Source organism: Hipposideros armiger, unplaced genomic scaffold (assembly GCF_001890085.2).
Source record: "Hipposideros armiger isolate ML-2016 unplaced genomic scaffold, ASM189008v1 scaffold_34, whole genome shotgun sequence".
Taxonomy (NCBI): domain Eukaryota; kingdom Metazoa; phylum Chordata; class Mammalia; order Chiroptera; family Hipposideridae; genus Hipposideros; species Hipposideros armiger.
Genome location: NW_017731384.1, coordinates 1,309,587 through 1,333,842, shown reverse-complemented (window position 1 = coordinate 1,333,842; position 24,256 = coordinate 1,309,587). Strand labels below are relative to the sequence as shown.

The window sequence follows — 24,256 nt, the reverse complement described above, 5'->3', positions numbered from 1 at the left end:
TATAGTGCAGGGAGGGTCAAAGAGAGGTGGCATGGGAAATTCTCTTTGTGCCTCAGTTTTCTCATCAGTAAAGTGGGACAACAGCACCTACCTCATGGTGTGTTGAGAGCACAAAGTGAGTTAATTCACAGTAAGCAGTGAGAACACGGCGGCACATAGTAACTGCTCAATAAACATTTTGATTATTATCATTAACATGGAGGAATGGCATGTCTGAGGCAGTGTCCTAAGTCCCTCACAGCCCGCATATGGAGACAGACACCATCCAAAGTTTCCCAAGTCCTTGAGAGAGATACAGAAGGGCCAAGAAAGGCTTCTCTGCCAAAGCCACGAGGGACCTACAATGATGAGGACCAGGTCCCTGGACACTCCGTAAGACCTCAGAACTTCCAGGAAGAAAGGAGAAAACGCTGGCTGGATGAGAAAACCTTCACAGACCAGGATTTCCCTAAAAGCACTAAAACTAAAGTTCTGCCAACAGCTGCTTTCGGAAGATAGTCCACTTTTTGCACTGACTGCCAGCACCAACTCCATTTCAAACGAGAAGTATCAGCTTGCTGCTTCGCTCTTTTCCTTTCTGGCAGCCCACCTGCTTTTTCAGACAAGGAAGGACTGAAATCTGCAGCTCAAGATGGAAGTCAGCCTCTTCCTGGGGCTCTCAGCAGCCCAGGCCCCTAAAATAAAAGAACATCAGGCCAGGCCTGAACAGCTGGGCACTTCCATCTCATGCTGCTCCCCCTCAGAGCTGCACCTTATTTCTTCCAACTCCTTTCCCTTTTCCTCTCTCTTCCTGCTTTCCTTTCTGGGGATCCTCCCTCAAGCAGAAATCTTTACCTTGTCCCGGCAACAGATGCAAGCCCTAGTGCCCAAGGCAGGTTGGCAGGACATGGGCAGCTCCGTTCCAGGCGAGCCATGTGGTGTGGCTGGCCGGCTCCTCACCCCTGCGGCCTCACAGCACTGCCCACTGGGCCAGGCCAACTCTGCCAGGACACCTGGTAGGAGGCATCTTTGCCCTGACAAGAGGTTGTGAAAAGCCTGACACCGTTCTCTCATTCATTCATGGATTCAGTGAGCTGTCCCTGAAGTTTCAGTCCAGGTGGTCAGAACTGGGCTGCTTCAGCCGTGCCCATAAAGGTTGTTGGGCTCAGTGCCTGGCATACTGTACCCTTTGCCCAGGCCCATGGGGACGGGTCACAGGGCCTCCCCCACCCAGCAAAGATGGCACATGGAGGAGGTGCTTAATGCTTAGTGAATTGAGCCAAAAGATAGCAAGCTCTCTCACGAGCTCTACTAGAACAGCGCTACCCTGGAGCCAGAGGCAAATAGCCAAGGTCCAGAGCCTTCCTTTGACACAGGGCTGCTGGAGTGTCCCCTTACCCTCCTCCTGCAGGGGGGAACCCCCCCCCCCAGCAAAGAGGCTGAGAAAAAAGTCTGTGGGGTGTCCCCAGGGCCTGTGGAGCGGTCTGAAATGCTTGCAGGTGTCGACATGGCTAGGAAAGAGCCGTGAGGACAGGTATTTCTGTGGACACTCGCCAGCCACTGCCCCGCAGATGGCACTGGCCATTTGAGTCCTCACTCCCTCAGCTGCTCCTGCCACCCCAGGAGTCACCCCTCAGCTTTTCTTTACTCCCAGGGCAAGCGTTTCTGCCCAGGGTGGCTCCCTGCAGCTGAGCTGTGGCCAAAGGCGCAGAGGAAGCTGTCCCGAGTTTGGAGAGAGAATCACTTCGGGATTCATCATTATGGAACCCCATAGGATTGGGGCTCCCTCCCTAAAGTGACCAGACCCCTCCCCAAGTCCTGCAGCTGCCATGGGGCTGCAGAGGGCGGAGCTGGAGAAAAGCCAAGCTGCTTTTCTTGGGCTTGGCCTCAGAAAAGCAGCTCACAAGTCCCTGCTGGGGCTCCCTGACTCAGTAAATGGCACCCCACTCACCCTGCTGTCAGGTCAAAAGCTTTGGGGCATTTCCTGACTCCTCCTTCCCCTCCCACAGCACATCCAGTCCCCAGCAAGTGCATCTGCGCTCCCTTCAGACAAATCTGGCCTTCAAGTTTGCTTGTATTTTCACAGCATCAGAAAGAGGCACAGGAAACTCAGACTACCTGTAGGGGCAGGGGACACAGGGACAGGGTGCAGCTCCTCAGCGTGTGTCTTTTTGTATCATTTAGGCTCTGAACCATGTGACACCCTTACCTATTCAGAGAAGTAGAAACTTGTTTAAAAAGCCATGAACAAGGCAAAACACGCACGAACGCGCACACGCACAGAATCGGACCGCCGCTGCTGGCATGAGCCAAACCACCTTCTTAAAAGGTTAATCAGATTAGCCATTCCCACTGACTTCCCACTATACTTAAACCAACAGCCACACACTCTACCACTGGGCAATCAGCCCCCTTTACACACACACACCTCCCTGCCCCCGCCCCTCCTCAAGTTTCAGCCTCCCTCCTGGTCCCCTGAAGCACCAGGGACCCCCACAGCAGGGCCTGGGCACTTGCTGTTCCGCCTGCCTGGGTCCTGGCCTAGATGTTCGCTGTGTTCACTCCCTCAGGTAAGACCCTCCCCAGCCCATGTCCACACTAGCACCCCCGCCCCTTGGCCTGCTTTAGCCCTCACAGCACCTGGCTGACCTGGCAAGAGTTGAGCATCCTTTGTTGGCAGGGCTGTCTCTTTGTTTGCTGCTGTATCTCCAGCTCAAGTATCCGCTGAGTGAAAGGGTGGATAAGTAAAGGCGGGTGAGGGGGAGGGGTCCTGTGATCCAGTCCCCTCTCCGGGTGGTTTCAGAGCCCACGCTCCCAAGGATAAGTGTGCGCTTTCCTGTAGCTCCAGGCAGGTATGACGGCTGCGCTGGAAGGACGGTGATGTGAGGCCGCCACCCAGAGCTGGCCTCAGCACCGCGAATGCTCCCCTAGGAGCCACAGCCCAGAAATGACACTAACAGTTGGCATTTAGGGGGCACTTACTGCATGAGCTCGTGGCACTCGCTACTCTAACTGCTTTGCACAGATGATCTCACTTAATCCTCAAATACCCTTAAAGCAACCCTAGGAGGTGGGCCCTGTTCTCCCATCTTACACCTGTTGAAAATTGAGCCAAGTTGCACAAGCTCACACAGGTGTCAGGTGGCTCCTGGGCTCTCTCACCCACACACAAATCAAGTAGAACATAAAAACAGGGGACAGGGTGAGCAGGCCCAGAAAGGTGAGATCCAGGAAGAACAGAGCCGGGTGAGAGTCCTGTGGGGCCGAGATAGAAGCAAAATGGTGCACTGCAGACAGAACGCAGGATGTGAGCTCCAAACACAGCATTTATCTCTAAAGCGATATGAGAAACAAGGGTCACAACAGGACAAGGCAAGAATCCTCTCTCAAGCCTCTTAAAGGTGTTTTATTTGTTTGCTTTTCTTTTTTCTTTTTTTTTTTTTGACAATAATGGCACATTAAAAAAATTAAGAACTACAAAAGAAGGACCATGTCTTTTGAGTCCGTGTTCACATTGTCCCGCGCCGTGGCACCAGGACAGGCCGTACACCTCCACTGGGGTTGGGATTCTGGCCTCTTGGAAAGGCACTGGGTCAGCTCTCTGCATGGGGCCGCTCCAGGAGCATGGGCGCTATTCCTCTGGGCCCCACTAGAGGGCGAGCACCTGGAGCGGTCCCAAGCTCCCACTTCTCTGAGGCCCCCAGGACTCTGGAAATCCCCTCCTCTCTCTCCAAACCAGAGCCAGGAGCTGGAAACATTAGGGAACTTATTTTGGTCCCCACAGGGGACTCTTTAGGGACAGAGCCCTCCCCCGACCGGCAGGAGATGACACCCCAGCCCAGCTCGGTAACCCCCAAGAGGTTGGGTGTCTCTCCCCAGTCCTGTCTCCAGCCCAGCTGACACCACAGTGGTGCCCTGGTTCTCAGGCCTGACCCAGGCCCCTCCTGCCACGCCCCAAGGCCACCCCAGCAGACACAGGAGTGATGGATGCTTGGACCCTTCAGCTGACCCCCACCAAGAGCAAGAGGACTCCCCAAACCCCAGGGCCTTGGCTCAGAAGGAAGGGCTGGTGAGAAGCGGGAAAAGGAGCCGGGGTGAGGGGCTCAGAGCTGAGGCTGCCAGGTGGGAAGGGGAGAAGCGACAGGCGGGCTGAGGGCTCAGCAGAGGCTCCTCAAGCTGTGCAGTGAGTAGCGGGTCCTGGGACGTGGATCAACAGGCCTAGGCAGGGGGGCCTGGGGAGAAAGAGGCAGGAAGAGGCTCTGTCCTGCCTCTGGTTACTGTGGGGGCACAGGCCCAGGTGACAAGACCTCAGGCCCCCCAAAAAGGCAAACACCACCCTGCTCTCAGCCAGGTCTCAGCCCAGCCCTTATGGGAGGGCGGGACCCCACTAGCCCAGGCTCTGCCCAGCCCCACCTCCCAACAGCAGCTCCCAAGGACACCCCTCCATAGCCCATCTTGGACTGGTAGCTAGTGGGGGCCCGGCTGACCCAGCTCCTCCTGCCCAGGCCCTGCCCACGCCCTTGGCTCTACTCCTGCTGCTCGTTCATTTCCATGTCGGACACCAGAATGTTCTTCTCAGTGGCCTCGCCGGGGCCAGAGGAGCTGCGGCTGTAGCGGGCGCCCTCAAAGGCCCCACGCTCGACGCTCTGTCGCCGCCGGTAGAGGATCGTGGCTGCGGTCATCAGGGCCAGGAGCAGCAGCACCGCCATCAGCACCACCACCAGCGCCGCGGGGTTCTCTGGGAGCGCTGCTGTGGCAAGAGGGACACTCCATCAAGAAACCCCACCACTGCCAGGAGCCCGCTGCCCTCCACCCAGAATGAGAGGAAAAGGAGGCCAAGGGCTCGTCTTAGCCCTGCCTTCCACTCACCTGATGGGGAGTAGCTGCTCTCCTCAGCTGCAGGAAAGAGGGTGGGACCAGTTAATAATAGCAATACTAATAATAATAATAAGCAAAGCCATAGAGAGCACTTCCTGAGTGCCAGACACTTAATTAGTTCATCTAATCTTGTAGGTACTCTTATTATCCCTATTTTACCTATGAGGAAACTGAGGCCATCGAGTTTAAATCATTTGCCAAAGGTCACATAGACGGTAAGTGGTTTGGCTGGCGCTTGAACCCTGCCCATGCCCTTAACCGCTACAAAAGGACGGGTTTGCTGTCTATCTTGGAAATTTGTAGGAAGAGCCGATTCATCCCAGGGGAGGGTCCCGGCAGCCCCAGGCCTGTCTGTTCATGCCTTCACATGCACTGTGTCACCTGCAGACTAAGCAGCAGCCCCAGGCCCCACCCCAGCACTGGCTTCGCGGGGGTGGAAGGAGGCTGGGTGGTGTGCCCGCCAGGGTGCTCACCTCGAGGGAGCTTGCAGACAACGCCCATGGTGATGTTGTTGCAGGCGCCAGGCTGCCACAGCCCGCTGTTGCCCTGGATCCAGTAGCAGCTGTTATGACTCAGCATGCTGGGGCCCAGGCCAGGGGGCCCCCAGTTGGAGTAGTTCACAGCTGTGTTGTCTTGCCAGACCAGGGTGCCTCCTGTAGGAAAGAGGGCACTGAGAGGGTGCAGGGGAGGGGACATATGGTGGAACCAAAGCAGGTGGGAAGGAGCAGGCCTGTGCTAGAACCAACTCCCCCTCCCACAAGCCCTCATGCCCACCAAGCCCTGGTGGAGGGCAGCTCCCCTACAGCCGGAGGCCTTACCCTCCCCACCCCACACACTGGGTACCCACCTTTGGGGCTGAAGTTCATGCCTAGCCAGGCGCCCCGACTCTGGCCTTCAGAGCTCTGCAGATGCTCCCAGACAAACACGTTCTCCATTTCATCCAGAATAGACAGGACCGCCCCACCCACTGGACACAAGGGAGGTCCACGTCAGGGCTTACGGGTCTCCCTGGGGTAGTAGAGCCCCCCAGAGACCCCAGCCCTCCTCTCTGGTAGCCTGAATAAAGGATGGTGTGGAGTCCGGGCATTCGGATGTGCACATGCTCGCACTGCTGGGATACATACGCGTCATGTTCACATTAGTCTCTGCCTATGGGAATGTGACAGGGCACTTATGTGTGAGTGTCCATGGAAAGAGTGTCACATGGGGACTGCATTCATGGGGTCTGAGGGTCCACGAGAGGGGTCGCCACCTGAAATGCCCACCGGTGGGCTCTAGCCTGCCCTTGCCCACCTCTCTGGCAGCGCTGCAGCGCCTCCTTGTGGCCGAGCCGCAGCTCCATGTGGAAGGAGTAACAGTGCTCCCGGAAGGGAATCCATGCAGAGTCCGCCAGGCCCTGGGGACAGCTGCCACGGTAGCTTATTCTTCGAGGAGGAGGGGGCCCTGGAAGGGTGCAGAATTGAGGAAGTGGCCCAGAGTCCTCCCTGGAACGGCCTTCGTCTTGCCCACCCTTCCACCTACGCAAGTGGGCACTCACCACTGTTAACTCCACACATAGCCCCCTGCAACTTGGTGTCGCAGCTGGTGGTACGCCAGGCCCCATCCACATCCACATAGGCGCAGCCCCCTGGCTGCTGGGGCTCCCCGTCCTGCCAGCTCACATAGCTCAGCGGCTCCTCTGAGACCCAGGAGTACCGCCGGGAGCCCTGGGCACAAGAGGGCTGTCAGGGTGGAGAAAGGGGACCGGCCAGGGGAGCAGGCGGGGCAGGTAGGGCAGGGGGTTAGGAAGGGACAGGGAGGAAAGTTCGGAAAGTGGGCCCACCCTGGAGCCAGGACAAGGGTTGGGAGCCCACCTCTTCACTGGCCAGCCCAATCCAGAGTGGTGTGTGCAGCCCTCGGGCAGCCTGTGTGAGGAAGGCCTGGGTGTAGGGGTCGGGCACATGTGCCAGGCTGGTGTTGCGGCTCTCACACAGCAGGAGGGCATCATGCCAGCGAAGTGGCTTCTGCAGCAGCCGGAAGGTGCCACTGAGGTAGGAGAGCTCAATGCCCGGGGCAGGGGGCGATGCTGCTGGGGATGGGCTCAGCGAGGGGTCTACAGGGAAGGGGACAGGGCTCAGGCATGAGGCTGGGGGAGCACCAGGCATCGGACAGAGACCAGGTTTCCACAGGGCACAGCGCTTGGCACAGGCTAACACGAAGTGTTAGCCACTGTTATGATTCATAATGCATGCTTGCTAATAAACAGAAGAACAGGCTAGAGCCTTGAGCTTTTCCTACCCCAGAAAACCAGGGCAGAGGGGCCTGGGATGCAGAAGCTCAGGTTGCCTGACACCATGTGCAGTGTCTAGTCTTTCCTGGTCAGTCCTTCATACCCCGGACCTTTTTCCTGAGACCCCTACCTTTCTACTCACTACTCACTACCTTTCCCTCTGATTGACACCTGCTTTCTGCCCACCTGTTTCCCAAGCAGATACAAGACTCTGGGGGGTGACCCCAAGGACCCCTGAGGTCAGGAACCATGTTTCGTTCCTCCCGACACGGCCCACAGCATCTAGCCCAGTAATGGGGTTTCCAAGTTCACTGGGAACACGCACCTGTGCCCTTCTGGCAGATGAAGCCGTGTGTTTCCTCCGTGCAGCTCCGATCATCCCAGCGGCCAGTGAAGTGGGTTACGGGGCTATGCAGGACCACCGCACAGCTGGTCTGGGGGGAAGGAACTGCTCAGGGGAGTCCCAGCAGCTGCCTCCACCTTGGGCCACTGCCCCCAAAAGGCACTATGAGCAAAGAGGCTGGAAGAGGGGGAACCCAGGGAGTGAAGGCAAGTGCCACAAGCCAGGGCAGTGGGGCAAGGGGTGGGTGGCAAAGGAGAGTGGGGAGGGGCTTCCTCACCGGTATGTTGCCACTGGGAGCAGGGCTAGGGCCAGAGGGTTCCCCTGGTGCCCAGTTGGCATAGAGCAGAGGCTCTTGCTCCACCCACTGGAAGTCCCTCTGCGAGGCATGGAGGCCAATCCAAAGGTCAAAAGTCACATTGGGCAGGCTGGCTGTGATGAATGCTACAGTCCCCCAGAAGAGAGAATTATGAGCCACAGGGCAGCCCCCTGCTCACTCTGCACTAGCCATTTGGGGGGACTGTGTCAGAAGATACCAGGGCCTCCCCAGGGGCTGACCCTACCTTGCTCTAAGGGGTTTGCAATGGTGACCAGTTGGGCCTCTTGCTGTTCACAGGAGAACTGTGCCTCTGACCACTTCACCTGGTCCTGGGGGTCCTGGCCCTGGATTCGGAAACACTGGGGGCGGAAGGGGAGGCGTGATGTCCAGCTCCACATCCCTGTCCCACAAACCCAGGAACCCCACTGCGTACCCCTCAGCAGCAGGCCCTGGGGAGGCTTTGGGGGCTGTGAGAAAAATATCAGAACCAGGACACCTGGGTCCCCTGAGCAAGGCTCCAGCACCCTCTCAATCTGACATAGCAGATCACACACACTTGCCCACACTCTGGGAAGTTTTTAGTGGATTTCTTTGGGTCACCAAAGGCTCCACTAGCCATGACAATGGCACTTGGGCCAAGCACTGAGAGGTAGGACAAGGGCTGTCTCACTTTCTGCTAAACATCCTGAGTATTGTCTGAAATCTGTTATCTTGCCCTTTGACCTTACATGATCATCTCTAGGATCGTTTTATCTTTATTTTTGAATGAGCTTTGTTAGGCAGCAGCTTCTAACGCTTGTAATTTTATGTTTCTCTTTGCCCACCTTCATCTTCTCCATAATGTTAAAGGAAATCTTTATCACGTGAAGACTCTTTGAAAATGAAGGATGTACAGTAATTTCCTGTTCAAAAACAGGCAGTGTGATGGTGGAGAGAGACTATATGTAAAATGTAAGTATTCTGTTTTATATTAGGCGGAAGAGGCCTTGGGAATATGTTTTTGGAAAAATTTAACAACATGAAAAAATGCTCAAAATACAACACTGAGCAAAAAGGCTGGATACAAAATCACACTGTTTAGTATGATCTCAATTATGGGGAAAAAGGCAGGAAGGAGAGTAAATATAGTGGTTATCTCTGCAGAGTATGGGTGAGTTTTATTTTCTTTCTGTATTTTCCAAAGTTTTAATAATACACATGCCTTACTTTTTTTTTTTTTAAACAGGAAAAGTATAATATTTGCTTGAATAGTCTGAGGAGAGTAAGCTCTGTGACACTAAGAGGCTGGCTGCCCTCCCACATATGACAAAGACTTATGGATTATATTATCTAGGGTTGCCTAATTTAGTCCTCACAATCGGGACAATATCCTACAAAGAAAGAGTGGATGGAAGCTCATGCTAATGGTGTCAGCACAAACAAGGAAACCTCCACCTTTTCTTCCTGGGACAAGCTCCCTTCAGCTACTAATAAAATCAGTGAAGGTCTAATCAGGTCTGATCAATCAGCCCAGGGTGCAGACAGAACCACTTCTGGAAAGAAACTCACACTCTAGAAGAAACATTTTGAAAACACCTTTAGAAACATATCCCCTCTAGTTTTATGGCCCCAAACTTTCCTACCTGCACACTCAAAACACTTGAGAAGGAAAATTTCTAAATGTTATTTTTAAAATAGTCCGCCAAAACTTTTTTTTTAACCTACTTGATCAGGTCTTATGACTACTATATGAGGGAGATTAATTTCAAATGCAGAAATTTACTAGCCAATTTTTACAGAAAAACCTCCTTTAATTAGAAGGACTACAAATGGAGAGAATGCCTTAGGAAGCCCAGCCAATGATGGATGGGACTTTTTCCACTTTGATCTATTTGTCTTTGTGAGTCAAATTTTTAATCTGCATTAAATCCATGTTTTGAAATAATCTGAACTTCAAACAAGACCCGTGAGTCATGAATCACCAAGTATCAGACCAAGATTGTTTAAAACAATAAGGAATATGCAACCACCGTGTTCTTTATAATTATTTAAATATTAACAGCGATAATGAGTGGTAATTTTTGAGTGAGCACGAAAATTTTTTTCATGCCACTCATATAGAAACATTTTTAAACTTAAAAATACTATTTTAAAATCTTTAGCTCATGCTTAATACTGTTTTGTTCTTGTGTGTATTTTCCTATATATAACACTAGTCACATTAATATGGAAGTAAATATATATGTATATATTATGTACCCACACATATACCAGAGGGTGCCAAAAACATGTATACACATGACTTGTATTCCTCTTTTGTTATCGGTATTCATTACAATTTTAATACAATTTTTTCCTTTTTTAAAATGTGTATACATTTTTTGGCACCCTCTGTATATAACATATACACACGAACTTTGTATATTCAATATTTTATTTTACTAATAGGAGTTAATTATAAAAATGTTTGATGACTGCTGATCTAGAAAACTCACCAATTATTTGGACAATCTCAGATCCTTATGAGTCAGAAGGTGTTACTATACCGAGTCATTTTCCAAGAAGTCGAGCCCTGGCATTGGGGCCAAGTAGGAGAGGTTGGTGGGCACAGGCCATAACTTTGATGTTGCCAGAGGGCCAGGACTTCTGAGGCTCGGCCTTCCCATATTCACATCCTCCCCCCTGACTCCCGTGCGTGACCCCCCCTTCTCCTACCTTGTTGAGGAACTGATTCCAGCCAGAGGGGCAGCCCCCCACGGCCGTGCGTGGCAGGTCGGAGGGCTGCATCTTTCTGGTGCTATTGCTGCGCTTGCAGATGTAGGGCAAGGCTGTCAGGCACCTCTGGTCCCCCCAGTCCTCTGCAGAGAGGGGAGGAAAGGGCAGTCACCCCCAGTTCAGGGTAGGGCCGGCAGCACACTTGTCTCATGCCCTGAGAGGAGGCTGGGCTGGGGCTCAGGTCCCTGTGCCCACCTCTGAACTCAAGTCCTCTGTGGCCCTCTCCTCTCTGGTCTGGCCCTACTTGAATTGTGGGAACAAAGAGAATGAGAAGAGACTGATGGCCCCTGCTGCCCACGTTCGCCTCACTGCCCCCAACATTGACCCTCTCCTCAGCTTCTGTTACCCCCTGCCCCCACCTTGCCCTCACCTCGGCTGGCCGTCATGTACACGCACTTCTTATCCTTGCCGATGGGCCGAGGTTTGCCGGGTGCCCAGGAGATGAAGTTTATAATGGATCCATCTGTCCACCTGCAGTGGCACCGGGCAGGGGTGACTCCAGCACTGGCCCCAGGCTCCACCTCCCACAGTAGTGAAGGCCATGGGAAAGAGGGCAGGGAAGGGCCCAAGTTCAGGGGCTCATCTGTAGGCTGAGGAGTGGGGCTACTGTGCTCAGTACAGCTGGAGACCCAAGGACCTGGCGCCTCCAGATAAAGATGAATTTCTCTAACTAGAGAAGAAGTCTTAAGAGTCCCAGAGCAGGACCCATGTGCTCCTGGTCCTTCCTGCCTCAATGCATGGCAGGTGGGCCCTGAATACAAAGGGGCCCCTCTGGACCGTTGTCCAATACGTTCTGGCCCATGTCCTGAGGGGGCTTTATTCATGAGGGACTCCAGCATGACACGAGCTGCCATGACTTAGGGACCAATAATGTGCTGGATTCTGTGCTAAGGACTTCACGTATCTTATTTCTAATTCTCACAACAATCCTACCAGGCAGACCTCATTATTCTCATTTCCAGATGAGAAAACAAGCCCAGGAAGGTTAAGTCACTTGCTCAAGGCTACACAGCCAGCAAGGGAAAGAGCTGGATTCAAATCCAGGTCCATCTGTGTGCTGTGCAGCCTCCGTACCTCCAGCCTGGGGTTGAGGCTAGCCATCCAGGCATGCATCCCCTCCCACACCTGCTCCCCCCACCCCTAGGGCTCCTACCTGAAGCGTCCATCACTCTCTGAGGTGTGCAGGCCAATCCACCAGTGCTGCTCCTGGCCCCTGGAGAACTGGGGAAGCCAGGAGAGCAGGTGAGGGTTGGCAGGGCCTCTCTTTCATGCTCCTGGGCCTGCCCTCCCCTTCCCGCAGTCCCATGCTCCCTCCGGTGCCCACCTTCTGCAGGTTGTGCCCTAGGAAGTCCAGCTCCACCTGGCTGTGCACAGAAGCCAGCTCCGCCTGGAACCACGTGCAGACGCGCTGTGCCTGCACCCACGTGGAGTGGTGCTCAAAGAACTTATACTCCGCCTCCTGGAAACGCAGCCATTCCCGCCGGCCTACGGGGGCAGTGAGGGCATGAAAGTGGCGGCCAGGCTGGAGCTCTCTGCCCACCCATGGAGAAGGACAAGGCTGGTCCAGGGCAGAATCAGAGCAGGTGGCACTGCGTGCCCATCTGACTGACACTGGCTGACATAGCTGTAGGTGCCCCAATCCCCTTTCCTTTGGCTCGAACCCCAAACCATTTTTGTTTTGTCTTGGCTAGGCCCTGCCCCGGAGGTGACGCCCCTTTCCCTTCTCAGGACTGCTATGGGCAGCGGGATGGGCAGGGAGCCTCACCTTGGGGGCTGACATCCGGTTCTCGCACATCCACGCCTATGGGGACAATGTAAACAGAGATGAAGCAGGGAAAGGAGACCCTCCCCTGGATCCGGGGCCTGCCGCCCTTTGCCCCATCCTATCCCCCAGAACCACCCCCAGCCAACCTCGAGGGATCTTGCAGATCCAGTCCAGCTGCGTCTCACACTGCATGGCCACCCACTGCAGGGAGGCCAGGTCGAGCACTGCACAGCCCCGGATATCGTCGTCATCGTGCCGGCTCCGGTCGAAATTGTGGTAAGAGAACTGAAGACGGAGGTCAGAGTGGGACAGGGTCCTAAAGTACGAGGCGTAGGCTGCCCCCATCCCCAGAGGAGATGAACAAGAGGCCTGGCCTGAGCTGGGAACCCCCAACCTGGGCTGGACGACCCCCATCCTCCTTTCCTCGACCTGCCAGCTCTGGCCAGAGGCCCTACCTCTTGTTCAACCTCACCCACCTCCAGGCCCTGTCCCGCCCCCCCAAGCACCACGCCCACCGCCAATCCCCGCCCATTAACGCCCCGCCCACCTCCTCCAGGGCCCCTCACCCCCAGGCCGTCACTCCAGCGCCAGTTCTGCCCCACTCTGGGGTCTCGACGGTTTAGGCCGATCCAGAACCAGTGTTGCTCATGGATCTCGGGCTCAGATTCACTTCAGCACAATCCAGGGGTTGGGACAGAAGAGATTGGGGTGAGAGGAACAGAGGCCAAACACACCCCCTGCCCCTTGCAGCTCTGACCTGGACAGTCCCCCAGGGCCTGGGCTCTCTCCATCTGGGCTTCACGCTCACCTGGGGTGGGGGATAAACTGTTGGGCCATTAAAAAGCTCTCTCCCCAGAGAACTGAGGTAGCTGGACCAGGCACCCAGCTCATGGGGGTGGTGGGTGGTCTGGCTCCCTTCTGTGGCTTCCCTTTGGGTGGGGTTTGCTCTGCCAGCAAGATTCTGAAGGGTTTCATTTTAGGGAGTTTAGAGGTCGATGGGGATGGATAAACCTGGGACCTCTGGAATCAGATAAACCTAGATTCTAGGCCTGGTTCACCTATGGACCAGCTCCAGTGACCTTGGGGAAATAACCCAACCTCTCTGTCAGCTCACAAGGTCAATGATAATATCTACTTCCTAGGGCTGCTAAGATTAAATAAGGATTAAATGTTTAGCACAGTACCTGGTACCTGGTGAGAAGAGATCAATATGAGCTATTATAATTACTAGTCAAATAATGTAATTGTGATGTTTGCTGGGAGGAGATACCGTTGGAATTAAGATCTCAGGAAGCCTGGATGCATCTGGATTTTCCCCAGGGCTTTGGATTATAGGTGTTGTGTGTATCATAGGATGCCCGGAGACCACAGGACAGAGATGGGGTCCTAGAAGAACCTCCATGGGCAAATGCCCACTTTTGTAGCCTTTCTCCTCTTATCTCTCAGGAAAAGCTTTTTATTGAGGAGTGTGAATTATGGGATGGTACAGGGTGGGGGGGAAACACTCAACTTGGATCAGCATGTGCAAGGCTTTGCAATGGAGGACAGGTGGGGAAGACAGTTACTGTGTAAAAGTTTGTGAGTCCGAGGGGGTGTTGCTGGCTCTGTGATGCTGGTGGACAACACACAGTCTCCAATTCCAGGGAGACCAGGGGTACAGAGTGGTCCTGGCACTAGCTGCAGACACCCAGGTCACGCCAAGCCCTCGCACAGGCCTCGCTAGAATCACCTTCACCCTGGCCCCTGCCCAGCAAAACCCAGAGCCACACCCACACGCATGCAGGCCACCACCTCAGGCGCAGTACCCAAAGATCTTGTTGAGCATGTTGGCCACAAAGTGCTCTTCCTCGTAGCTGGCCAGGCTCAGCAGCTGGGCCCCCAACTCCTGGCAGGCCCCCTGGGCCTGGACCCAGCTCTTCTTGTCCTGCAGCCGCTCTGAGCTGAACACCTACAGGAGCAGAGCCCAATTGTCCAAGCGGTCCCCTCGGGCCCACTTCCCCAGGGGACACCTGCCCCTCTATGACAGCAGTGGGGAGGGGAGCTGGGGCCTCATTGAACAGGCGGTCCGGGCTAGCTAAGACAATCCTGCCCTGGAGGAGGACAGCCAACACAGGCAGGTCCTGCAGAGCACCCGCTGCTTGGTCCCCCTAAACCAGTGGCAAGATCAGGGCTCCTATCTCAGCAGAGCCACCATTTGCTGTGGGCAAGTCCCTCCCCCTCCCTGGACTTCAGTTTTCCATGTAATAAAAGACCCTGGACTACATCAGTGGCTCCCAAACCCAGCAGAGTTTAAAAATACAGGTTACCAGGCCCCATCCCAGCCTGCTGAATCCCCATCTCCATTGTGGCAGCCTGAATATTTTATTTTTATCAAGCTCCCCAGGCAATTCTAAAGAGCAGCCAGCTTGGCCCCTCTGAGGGTCAACATGTGGGACCCTCTGAAACCAATGATCCATATGGTTTCTTGAATTCCTCAAATGTTTATTGAGCACCTACTATGTGCCAGGTCTCAGATTCCACTGACACGAGTTTCACCAGAAATGCTGTCTGCCGTCCACTGTGGGGAAATGTGCTTTTGGGGCCACTATCTGGATGGTAGATGGGTTCCACCTGGCCCCCCACCTCCACCCCAGGTGAAGTGCCTGTTTGCTCTCTTCTCTCTCCCTCCCCTCATGCCAAGAGGCTGCATACCTTATAGCAGTGCCGGAGTTTGGGGTCTGAGGCCCAGCCCTGGGGACAGGAGCCGGTGAGGCTGGGCGTAGGGTCTGGCCCAGGTAGTTCCGGTGTCACTGGTGTACCCAGGCTCTGCCTGCAGATGTAACGAGCCCGGAACATGGTGCAGTTCTTCACCTCCCACAGCCCCATGGCACTGCCCGTGGCCAGGGCCACGCAGCCCCCACGGCTGTACCCTGAGGGAAGGAGAAGGGAGACCCTTATGCTGAGGAGGACTCATGGTCTGGCCCTCCCTCACATGCCCATGGGGCACCACCACAGCCCTTGTACTTGGAACCAGCTTGGCCATCTCTGCAAGGACATACTCTGTGGGGCCCAGGTGGGAAGAAGGGAATGGAGGCAGAGTCATAGCTCTGTGTTTGCTAATATGAGATCTTAGGCAAGTTGCTTAATCTCTTGGAGACTATTTCATCATCGGCCTCATCAGGTTATTGAAAGGGTTAAAAAAGATAATGAATGTGAAATGGTGATAATAATAATAGCAAACACTTATATTGTGCTCACTATTCTAAGAGCTTTACATACATTAACCCATTTAAGACCACGTCAACCCCAAGAGGAAAGTACCATTATCCCCATTTGACAGAGGAGGAAACTGAGGCTCAAAGATGCACAGGTGGGCCGGCTGAGTGGCGCATTGGTTAAGAACTGGCTTGGGGCACCAGCTCTGAGCAGCAGAGGCACGGTTTGGATCCCACTTAGAGGGCCAGAGTGACACTGCCCTCCACAGCTAAGATGCTGAACAACAGCTCAACCTGGAGCTGGGCTGCCATGAGTCGCCGGCGACGGCGTGGGCTGCAGTCCCTGTGGCAGTGGGTTGCCATGGGCTACCGTGTGTGGCCAGCAGCCAGCGTGAGCGGCCAGCAGCCAGCGTGAGCGGCCAGCAGCCGCAGTGAGCGGCCGTCCAGAAGCCGGCGACTGATCTGCCTCGCCCGGGGAAGAGCGCAATGATGGTGCCAACTTGGGCCAGTGAAGCAACGTCCTCCACAACTAGACTGAAGAACAAAACGACAGCAACTTGTCTGTTCCCCTTCCCCCAACTCCCCAGCACTGTTCCCCTCCCCCAATTCCCCAATAAAATCTTTAAAAAAAAAAAGATACACAGCTAATAAACAGCAGAATCAGGATCTGAACCGGGCAGTTTGGTGCCACAGCCTGTGCTCCTAGTGGCTTCACCACACTGTATGAATGATCGGTTCACCGGGAAGCCCTGGGTCTCGGTCCTGACAGGCAGGTCCACCAAGGCCAGTCAAAGAAGGGGGCTGACCAAGTGCTGTGGAAGGGCTCACCAGGCTGGTCCCGGTTCCAGTGGGTGTACATGACCTCATCCCCACTGAGCCAGCGGAAGGAGCCGGTGCTGTTGAGGTCCTGCAAGGCAGTCCAGAAGTACTCGCCATCCCAACTATAGATGAGGCTGCTGACAAAGGCCTGCTCAAACCTGTGGGGAGAAGGCTGGTCAAGGCAGGGAGCCTGCTCCCCACCACTCCCTGGGCCACAGGCTAGAGGCTCTGCCCTGGGAGCTTGGATGCTGTGTCCCACCAGTAACTTGCTCAGGGAAGTGGGGACCCCTGGGGACCCTGCAACTAACACATAGCAACCCAGCTCCCCCTCTACTGTGTGCACATCTGTGCCTTGCTGAGAAGAAAGGAAAGAAGGTCAGACACAGCCAAGGCCTCTCTTGGGCCTCCAGCCCATGCCGACACCTGTTCGTGCCCCTGCCCAGCACGCCCCACCCTGGGGGCGCTTAATAATCAAATTCATTCTTGTGACAATATTAGGAAAAGGCCCTGGAGTCAGTCGAGGCTCAAAGGACTGAGGTCCCTCTGTGCTTGATGACAGGATGCTACCCCATTTGGTGGAGGGGCCACATTAGGCCAGCACATGGGTGAAGGCTGATCTGGGTGCCCACCCGCTCCTGTACCTGTTGGTGATGGTGACCAGTTGAGAGCCGAAGTCGGTGCACAGGCGCCGGGCCTCACTGTAGGTCACTTGGTCCTCTCCCAGCCAGTAGCAGGATGGGCTGTGCCACTTCCAACCCTGGCTCAAGAGAGCAGGCAAAAGAGGGGTGTCTGTGGGGAGGTCTCTGTCACCCATAAATTCTGGGGCAGGGGGATGCCATCAGTGGCATCACAGTGCCGCAGGCCTGGGCACAGCATAGAGGGGACTTGTTTGCCACCAGAGATGGCTGTTCCTGTGCTGTGTTCTGCACCTGTCACTCCACACTCCACCCGCCCACCACCAACATTACCCACAGCTGCCAGACCCAGGGTGGAAGCACAGCCCAGCGATGGCTGATCGGGGGGGGCAGTCAGTGACCTGGCCCATGGCCTGGTGCAGAAAGATGAGTGGCCCATCAGACTCCTCTCTTGAATATTTAAACCAAGAGAAGCAATGGGAAAATTGCCAGTTGGCTGAGAAGCCAAGCCGAAAAGCTGGGAGAGCTGCCGGGATGTGGAGGGGGCTGGGTAAGCCTCAGGGGCTGGCAAAGCGGAGAAGCTGGAGTAAGTGGAGGATGTGCCTGGCCTGAGGGCTGGGAGGGGAGACAGACCCTCAGCAAGGGGCAGCAAAGCTGCAGAAGAGAGACCACCACTCCTGAGCAGCTGGCTCTCCACCACCCGACCCCCACACCTCCCAGACCCCTCTCCCCTCGGGCCACCCTGAGGGGCTCTCTGCTCCTGCCGTTCAGGTGAGCAACTGAGGCTCAGCGACATTATGTGATTAGATTTTGTATACAGACGGTACACGGTGGAGCCCGGACTTGAACCCACACCACAAAGGCTGTGCCTGTCCTCACCACAGCCCTGTTTCCCCTAAGATGACGCCAGATGCCTGCCAGGGCCTTCACCTCCAGCAGCCCTTGAAGTGGGAAGCCTTGGGGTGGGCTTGAGGCTCGGAGAAAGAGACGCAGCCCCCTGGGCAGGAGTCAGGGCAGAAGAGAAGGGGGGGCCGGGGGGCGGGTAGGGGGTGTGTGTGTGTGTGTGAGTGTGAGTGTGTGTGTGAGTGTGTGTGTGTGTGTGTGTGTGTGTGTGTGTGTGTGTTCCCCGTATGCCCAGCAGGGCTGTGCTAAGACCCCTGGCTCTCCTGGGGTGTTAACCATGGCTGCTCAAACCCGCACGCATTCTAGGCCAGCCCTGGTGCCATGGCAGTTAGCAGTAATTCCTGTTCACACCCTCACCCCCACCTCACCCACGCCGGGACAGAACCCCTGGGCCAGTCCCTGACCAAGCTGGCGCCCCAGACTCTTCAGCTGGGCCCATCTGCTCTCTTCCTCCATGACTGGAAGTCGTGCCAATTGGAGGTTCCTGCTCCTCCCCTGGAGGAGAGTTTGGGTGCAGGTGGGAGGGGTGTGGTAAGGGGGCTTGAACCAAAGGAAAACAGTAAGGAGCCAGACCAGCAGCAAGGGGCTGGTGGGAGGAGCGTGGCCTGGCAGATGGAGCTGTCAGGGGCCAAAACACCACAAAGCGTCCTATATGAGTAACTTCCCCATATACACCCACACCACCCACACCACCGCTCGGTGGAGTAGCTAGAGAGGGGGTACCTGGAGGAGGGAGATGGGTTGATCACCCACTCTGGCCCTCTTTCATACACTTAGTCCCTCACTCACTTATTCTGCCATTCGGTCCTAATCCCTTCTCTCCCTGAACATCCTCTAGTAGCCCCCGGGGGCTAGAAGCTCCAGGAGCTTCTAGAATGGCCTCATTCCTCCAGAGACAGACACACACCCGCTATATCAGATGTCGTGATGTGTGCCAGCAATGACAGAGGCGGGAAGGCAGGACTGGAGGCGCAGAGGACACGGGCTCACACCAGCAGCCGCCATGCAAGTAAAGACTGGCCAGACTCGGGGGTCGCCCACTGCCACCTCCTGTGCTCTGCTGCCTCTGGGAAGTGGCTTCCCCATGGACAGGAGGCTCAGGGATGGGGAGCTCTGCTTCCTCGCAACAGCCCCCCCACCCCACCCAACATCACTCCTGGAAAGGAGAAGGGAGGATGCAGTGGGAGGCTGCAGGGTTCCCACTTCACCTCCTCCCCTGGGAGCCCCTCTGGCTAGCCCCACCCAGCACCCAGCTCCAGAAGCACCCTCACCTTCCGGCAGCCATGGTCCTCCTCAGTGGCCCCCTGGTTCAGCTGGCCTGCCTTCTTGCAGATGGACGGCAAGGATTGGTTACAGGGACTGTCGTTCCAGCGGCCTTCCTGGATATACAGGGTGAGGAGTCGGCTCAGCCCTCCTCCCCCCAAATCTCCCATGCCCTTCTGCGATTTCCAGACATGACCCTGCCTCTGCTTGCTGTGTGATTCTCAGCAAGAGGCTTGACCTCTCTGTGTTCCAGGCTATAAAATGGGGAGGGCAGTGTTAGTTCTATAAGCCTCACAGAGCTGATGAGAGCACAGAGCTGATGTGCAAATGCCTTAAAACTTCGACAAGCACTGTCTAAAGGGGAAGAGGCACGCTTTCAGATTATTTATAGCTCACTTCCTAATCATCAACACACTGGCTAAGCCTGTTCGTGTAACTGGCGGCAGGACAGACAGACGAGGTTCCCACTTCTGCGAGGTGACCAGCCAGTACCTGCAGATCCAGGCTGAGCAGAGACTGTGTGCCCAGACCCAAATCTTAGCTGATGGAGCTAAAGAGGAATTGAGTGGTCAGCCCCTCCTCACCCCTTAGTCCTCCTCTGTCTGCAGCCTCCCAGCCAGCAGTTTATCTGCCTTTTAGCTCCATCCAAGGGCAGAGGTGTTTATACTCGTATATCCCGGCCCACAGGACAATGCCTGACATGTAGCAGACACTCAACAAATAATTGCTTATAAATTTTAAAATAGCATCCCCTACAGTAGATGGCTGTCTCCATGGTCCCTGGCACTGTTTGTGGTATCTCATGGGACAGTACCCTACTGTCCCATGAGTGGACAGTCTATCCCCATGGCTTTGTCCCTTTTTAAAAGGTCTCTGATCTCTGCTTGAAGCCTTGCATCAATTCCTTCATCTACCTACACTGCACCTGAGCCAAAGATGTGGCAAATAGTCAGGAGACAGGACTGCACAGAGCAGCCCGACCTGTGGCGCAAAGTCCACATAATGTGGGTTCTGATGCCACCTTCCGGCAGGGAAAAGCAGCTCGCAGGAGACCAAGGTGGCTCCAGGCAACGTCCTAAAGCTTCAGGAAAATTAACTCTTTTATCCTCCCAATGACCCTCTGAGGTTGGCACCGGTTCTGTTTCACTGACGGATGAGGAAACCGAGGCAGAGAGGTTAAGTAATTTGCCCAAGGTGACCCAGCAAGTTAGGGGAGGAGAAGAGAGTCAAACACAGGCAATCTCTCCATGTGGAAGGGGCTGGTGGGGAAGAGAGGGCTTCTGCGAGGCCATGGGCCGGGGTTACAGGCAGGCGCCGATTGTAGGACTAGGGTAGTACCAGGGCTGGGTGTACAGGGGGCCCTGTGATAGGGAGAGGGGTTCTCACCGGCCCCCAGATCGTAACACAGTCCTCCAGGCTGTCCCGAAAGTTGTTGGGCTCAAATGGGTGCCAATGGGTGAAGCTCACGAGGCTCCCGTCAGACCACTCAAAATTCATCTGCAGTTTCAAATCGTTGAGGCCAATCCACAGCTCCTCCACCTCTGGGGGGTGCCACGGAAGAGAGAGGAGTGAAGAGATGGAGAGGTCAGCCTCAGCCACCAGCCGGGCAGGAAGGGACAGTCCCTGAGTCTCCCGGGCAGGATGGGATGGGCATCGGGAGGCCCTGCCCTCCACACCCAGGATGGCGATGGACAAGCAGCCCCTCACCTTGCTTGATCTGCTTGGTGATGAACTCCAGCTCGGCCAGGCTGTGGATGCTGAGCAGGTCGGCCCCGCCCCGCAGACACGCCTTCTTGGATTCTTGCCAGCTGCGCTTCTCAGCCTGCAGGCGGTAGCAGTGGCCCTGGAAGGGCTGCCAGCTGGGCTCACACTCCACCTTCACATTGGCCCACACATCTGCAGAGACCCACGAGGTCGCTGCTCAGGCATTGAGCTGCCCAGCCTGGGCACCGACCCACTGGGCAGTAACACAGGACGGGCCCCAAAGTCATTTCCCACATCAGTCCTTCTCGCCAAGACAAGTCTGAATGCTGAATGATGCTGAAAAGAAAAACCCCTCTAGGGCTGCTGGAGGCCCAGAGTCAGAGCCCCAGGAGGGGGTGGCAGATTCCACGCAAGACAGGACAGCCCTCCCAGCTGGGGTCCTCAGAGAGAGATGGGCAGGATTCATACAGATCATCCCTGGTAGCCTACGTTTCCTTTCTCTAAGTGGAGGTTCCTGCTATAAGATTCAAACTTAGCACATGTCCACCATGCTTAATAAACGAAATCACTGTCATTGTCTCAAATCATCTATTGAGTGTGGGCTCAGGCCCTGGCAGTAGAGGATGAAGGCAGTAAGGAAATGGGGTCCCACTGTGTTGGCAGCACGTAAAGTCCCTGCTGACTGGCCGGCATCCCTTGGCTGGGATTTCTCCTCTTGCTACTTCCCCCAACCCCAGCTCCTCTCTCTGCACCCCAGGGCAGAGGAACCGACTGGTCTCGGGCCCTTCCTGGCCCCCACTTCCGTGTATTTCAAGTTCACCCGCTGAGGATCGTGGTCCAAGGGCAGCTGAGACAAAACAAGCCCTCACCTGAGCCTTGGCAAGAGAAAATAAGATTTTACCAAACCACCCACAATGTCAGGCTTGGGCAGAATTCTGCCTGACTGGGTGGGAAAGCATGTACCCACTAGAAGCATCACTCCAGCCTGGGATTCTGGGATCCACTCCATTCTGGGAACCTCTCCAGGGTCCAGCCATACCACTTCCTGGTGACCCGGCAAAGTGGGCAGGAACGAGAACAAGGGTGGGCTCGCTCCTGGCCTCCAGAACACTCAGTCATCTCTGTTGGCCACTGAGCTAAGACCTGAGGCTGCCGCCCTCCAATAGAATCGGAGTTGAGTGGGTGTTCAGACCCCAGGGGTCCTGCTTTGGGCTGTGGGAGGAAAGGAGCTCAGAAACTGTGGATGCTTTCGGGGCACGATGGTGTCTGCCTTCGAAATGACGTGCTTTGAGTGATGAGACGAGGAAGGCAGAAGACACTGCCTAGAAAACTGCCTCATACAGACAGATGTGGGCTGGGATGAAAGAGGAGGTTCAAGGCTACAGACACATCTGCAGGTGCACGATAGGACGTGCCACAGAGGCCACACCAGGGAGACCCAGGGGACAGAAGACTTGGTGAGAGTCTGATCCCAAGAAGGACCAAAGATAGGTTAGACCTGTCCACACCGGGCCCGCCTTCCTTCAGAAACCAGCTCTGGGAAGATCTGGACTTGGTGCCTGACCTCCAGCCAGAGGTGAGGTACCCTAGATGGGGGGGGGGGGCCAAGATTTTAAGCCTTTGCTCCTGACCCCCTAGGAGGTAAGGGGAGAAAGCAGACGCTAACAGCCCTGGCTCGGTCTTTGGCAACTTTAATGGTCAGAAACAAAAGTTTTACTCTTTAAGCTCTTTACTTTCTGTAGGTTTATGGATTTTTTTTTCTGGTTTTGCTGCATTTTGCTTATAAAAATCCCCTCTTCACCATTCCTAGGGCTACTGGAGCCCCTCGAGCCTAAGCTGACAGACACCCTCGGCCACCTATGGAGGTGCTTCTCTGGCCCAGACCAGGTCTCCAGCCTCACAACAACCCTGCAAAGGGTGTGAGTTTATTCTCAGTTTGCACCTCAGAGACAGCTGTTTGCCCAAAGCCACACACCAGTGAGGGGCAGAGTCCCCAAAGCAGTGTCCTGCCCATTGCCACCCTCCCCCAACTCCTCCAGAAGCCCCCAGATAGCCCCCAGAACTATCTCTATGAATCACAAATGTCATCAAGACACTCCCAGCTTCAAAACCTGCAAAGGTTCCCCACAGTGTACCTGGCCCCGCCCAAACTTTACCCAGCAGCCAAGCCCTTTCAGGAACTGGCTGCACCCTGCCTTTCTGAACTGTTCTCTTCACCACACTCTCTCTCTCTCTCAGTTAGTGCTTCTTAAACTGTACCTACACATGAATCACAGGTACAGGATGCTGTAAAATGCGGGTCCTGATTCAATCAATCTGGGATAGGGCCTGAGCGTCACATTTATAACAAGCTCCCAGGTGACGCTGTGCTGTTGGTCTAAGGACCATATTTTCAGTAGTTAAGAGTCTATTCTCCAACCAGACCGTTCACCAACCTTAAAGCTGCTGTGTGCTCCCATGTCTCCACATCTTTGCACATGCAGTTCCCTTTGCCAGGAAGGCCCTTCCCTCGCATCTCTTTATGCCATTTTAAACTTACACTCTCCTTGAAAGGCCTAAATCAAATGTCACTTCCATGAAACCCTCCTTAACTCTCAGAAGCTTCATCAGTTATTTCTCTAGGCGTTTCTTCTCCTCTAATATTTACTACACATATTTTTATAATAGTTCATAACTTGGGATATTGCGATTGTATGTCGAGATGTCTGTCACCTCCAGCAGACTGGGACCCCCACCAGGACAAGGTGAGTAATGCTAGCATTGAACACAGTTCTCAACAAATCCCCCCAACAAATTAATAGCACATTCCAATTTGTTCAGACTTTAGCTGAGCCGTTAAATAAGATTAGGGAGGATCGGTGTCGCCTTGTGCTGCGAGGCTGCGCTGTGGCTGGGGCTGTGACATTGATGAGACCGCCCCCAAACCCCTACCGCGCTGGGACCACCGCTCACCAGGAGACGGGGGCTCCACCGTGGCGTTAGGTTTCTTCTTGCACACATACGGCAGCGCAATGCTGCAGTCACGGTTCTGCCAGCCCCCGGAGGACTCCGTGCGAATCACCCCGCAATTCTCCTCGCTCGGGTTGTCCGGCTGATCTGTGGGGAGGGCAGGGCGCCAGCACCCCGGGGGCAAGACTCACACCCTGGCCCCTGGAGCCCTCCTCCGAACCCCCTGCTCCCTCAGAAGCCTGAGCCAGCTGGAGATGTCCAGCGCTCCGCTCAGCCTTCCCTCACTGGCTCCCGCAGGGCCTTCCTGCTTTCCCTCCTGGGCCCACACGTCCTGAGCCTCAGGTACCAGCCCCACCACGCCTCCCCGCCAGGCTGCTGGTGCACTGGGTGCACTGGTGCGCGGGGCTGAAATCCAGTCTCCTGCCTGCGCCCTGTGCCCTGAGCGTTAGTTTATGATTCACACAAAGGCACTGCACAGGCTAGTG

The 24,256-nt window shown here is 55.2% G+C and overlaps 1 protein-coding gene across 3 annotated transcripts in view; it reads right to left on the bottom strand.

The window, feature by feature from the left end:
* Positions 1 to 3,409: 3,409 nt before the first annotated feature.
* Positions 3,410 to 24,256, bottom strand: part of MRC2 (mannose receptor C-type 2) — a 53,619-nt gene continuing 32,772 nt past the window's right edge. For 2 of the 3 annotated variants that reach the window (XM_019637821.1, XM_019637823.1), the window contains exons 6-30: positions 23,775 to 23,918; positions 20,826 to 21,014; positions 20,505 to 20,659; positions 19,127 to 19,234; positions 16,959 to 17,074; positions 16,327 to 16,475; positions 14,996 to 15,213; positions 14,110 to 14,252; positions 12,871 to 12,973; positions 12,451 to 12,589; positions 12,305 to 12,340; positions 11,864 to 12,024; positions 11,693 to 11,760; positions 10,910 to 11,010; positions 10,480 to 10,622; positions 8,030 to 8,144; positions 7,747 to 7,910; positions 7,452 to 7,560; positions 6,711 to 6,949; positions 6,395 to 6,563; positions 6,151 to 6,300; positions 5,705 to 5,824; positions 5,331 to 5,510; positions 4,849 to 4,875; positions 3,410 to 4,729 (exon numbers count right to left, since the gene is read on the bottom strand). In XM_019637821.1, coding sequence (XP_019493366.1) covers positions 4,506 to 4,729; positions 4,849 to 4,875; positions 5,331 to 5,510; positions 5,705 to 5,824; positions 6,151 to 6,300; positions 6,395 to 6,563; positions 6,711 to 6,949; positions 7,452 to 7,560; positions 7,747 to 7,910; positions 8,030 to 8,144; positions 10,480 to 10,622; positions 10,910 to 11,010; positions 11,693 to 11,760; positions 11,864 to 12,024; positions 12,305 to 12,340; positions 12,451 to 12,589; positions 12,871 to 12,973; positions 14,110 to 14,252; positions 14,996 to 15,213; positions 16,327 to 16,475; positions 16,959 to 17,074; positions 19,127 to 19,234; positions 20,505 to 20,659; positions 20,826 to 21,014; positions 23,775 to 23,918 — 3,470 coding nt within the window. In that variant the 3' untranslated portion in view covers positions 3,410 to 4,505. The remainder of the gene's footprint in view (positions 4,730 to 4,848; positions 4,876 to 5,330; positions 5,511 to 5,704; positions 5,825 to 6,150; positions 6,301 to 6,394; positions 6,564 to 6,710; positions 6,950 to 7,451; positions 7,561 to 7,746; positions 7,911 to 8,029; positions 8,145 to 10,479; positions 10,623 to 10,909; positions 11,011 to 11,692; positions 11,761 to 11,863; positions 12,025 to 12,304; positions 12,341 to 12,450; positions 12,590 to 12,870; positions 12,974 to 14,109; positions 14,253 to 14,995; positions 15,214 to 16,326; positions 16,476 to 16,958; positions 17,075 to 19,126; positions 19,235 to 20,504; positions 20,660 to 20,825; positions 21,015 to 23,774; positions 23,919 to 24,256) is intronic. The other variant, XM_019637822.1, reaches the window with a different exon arrangement.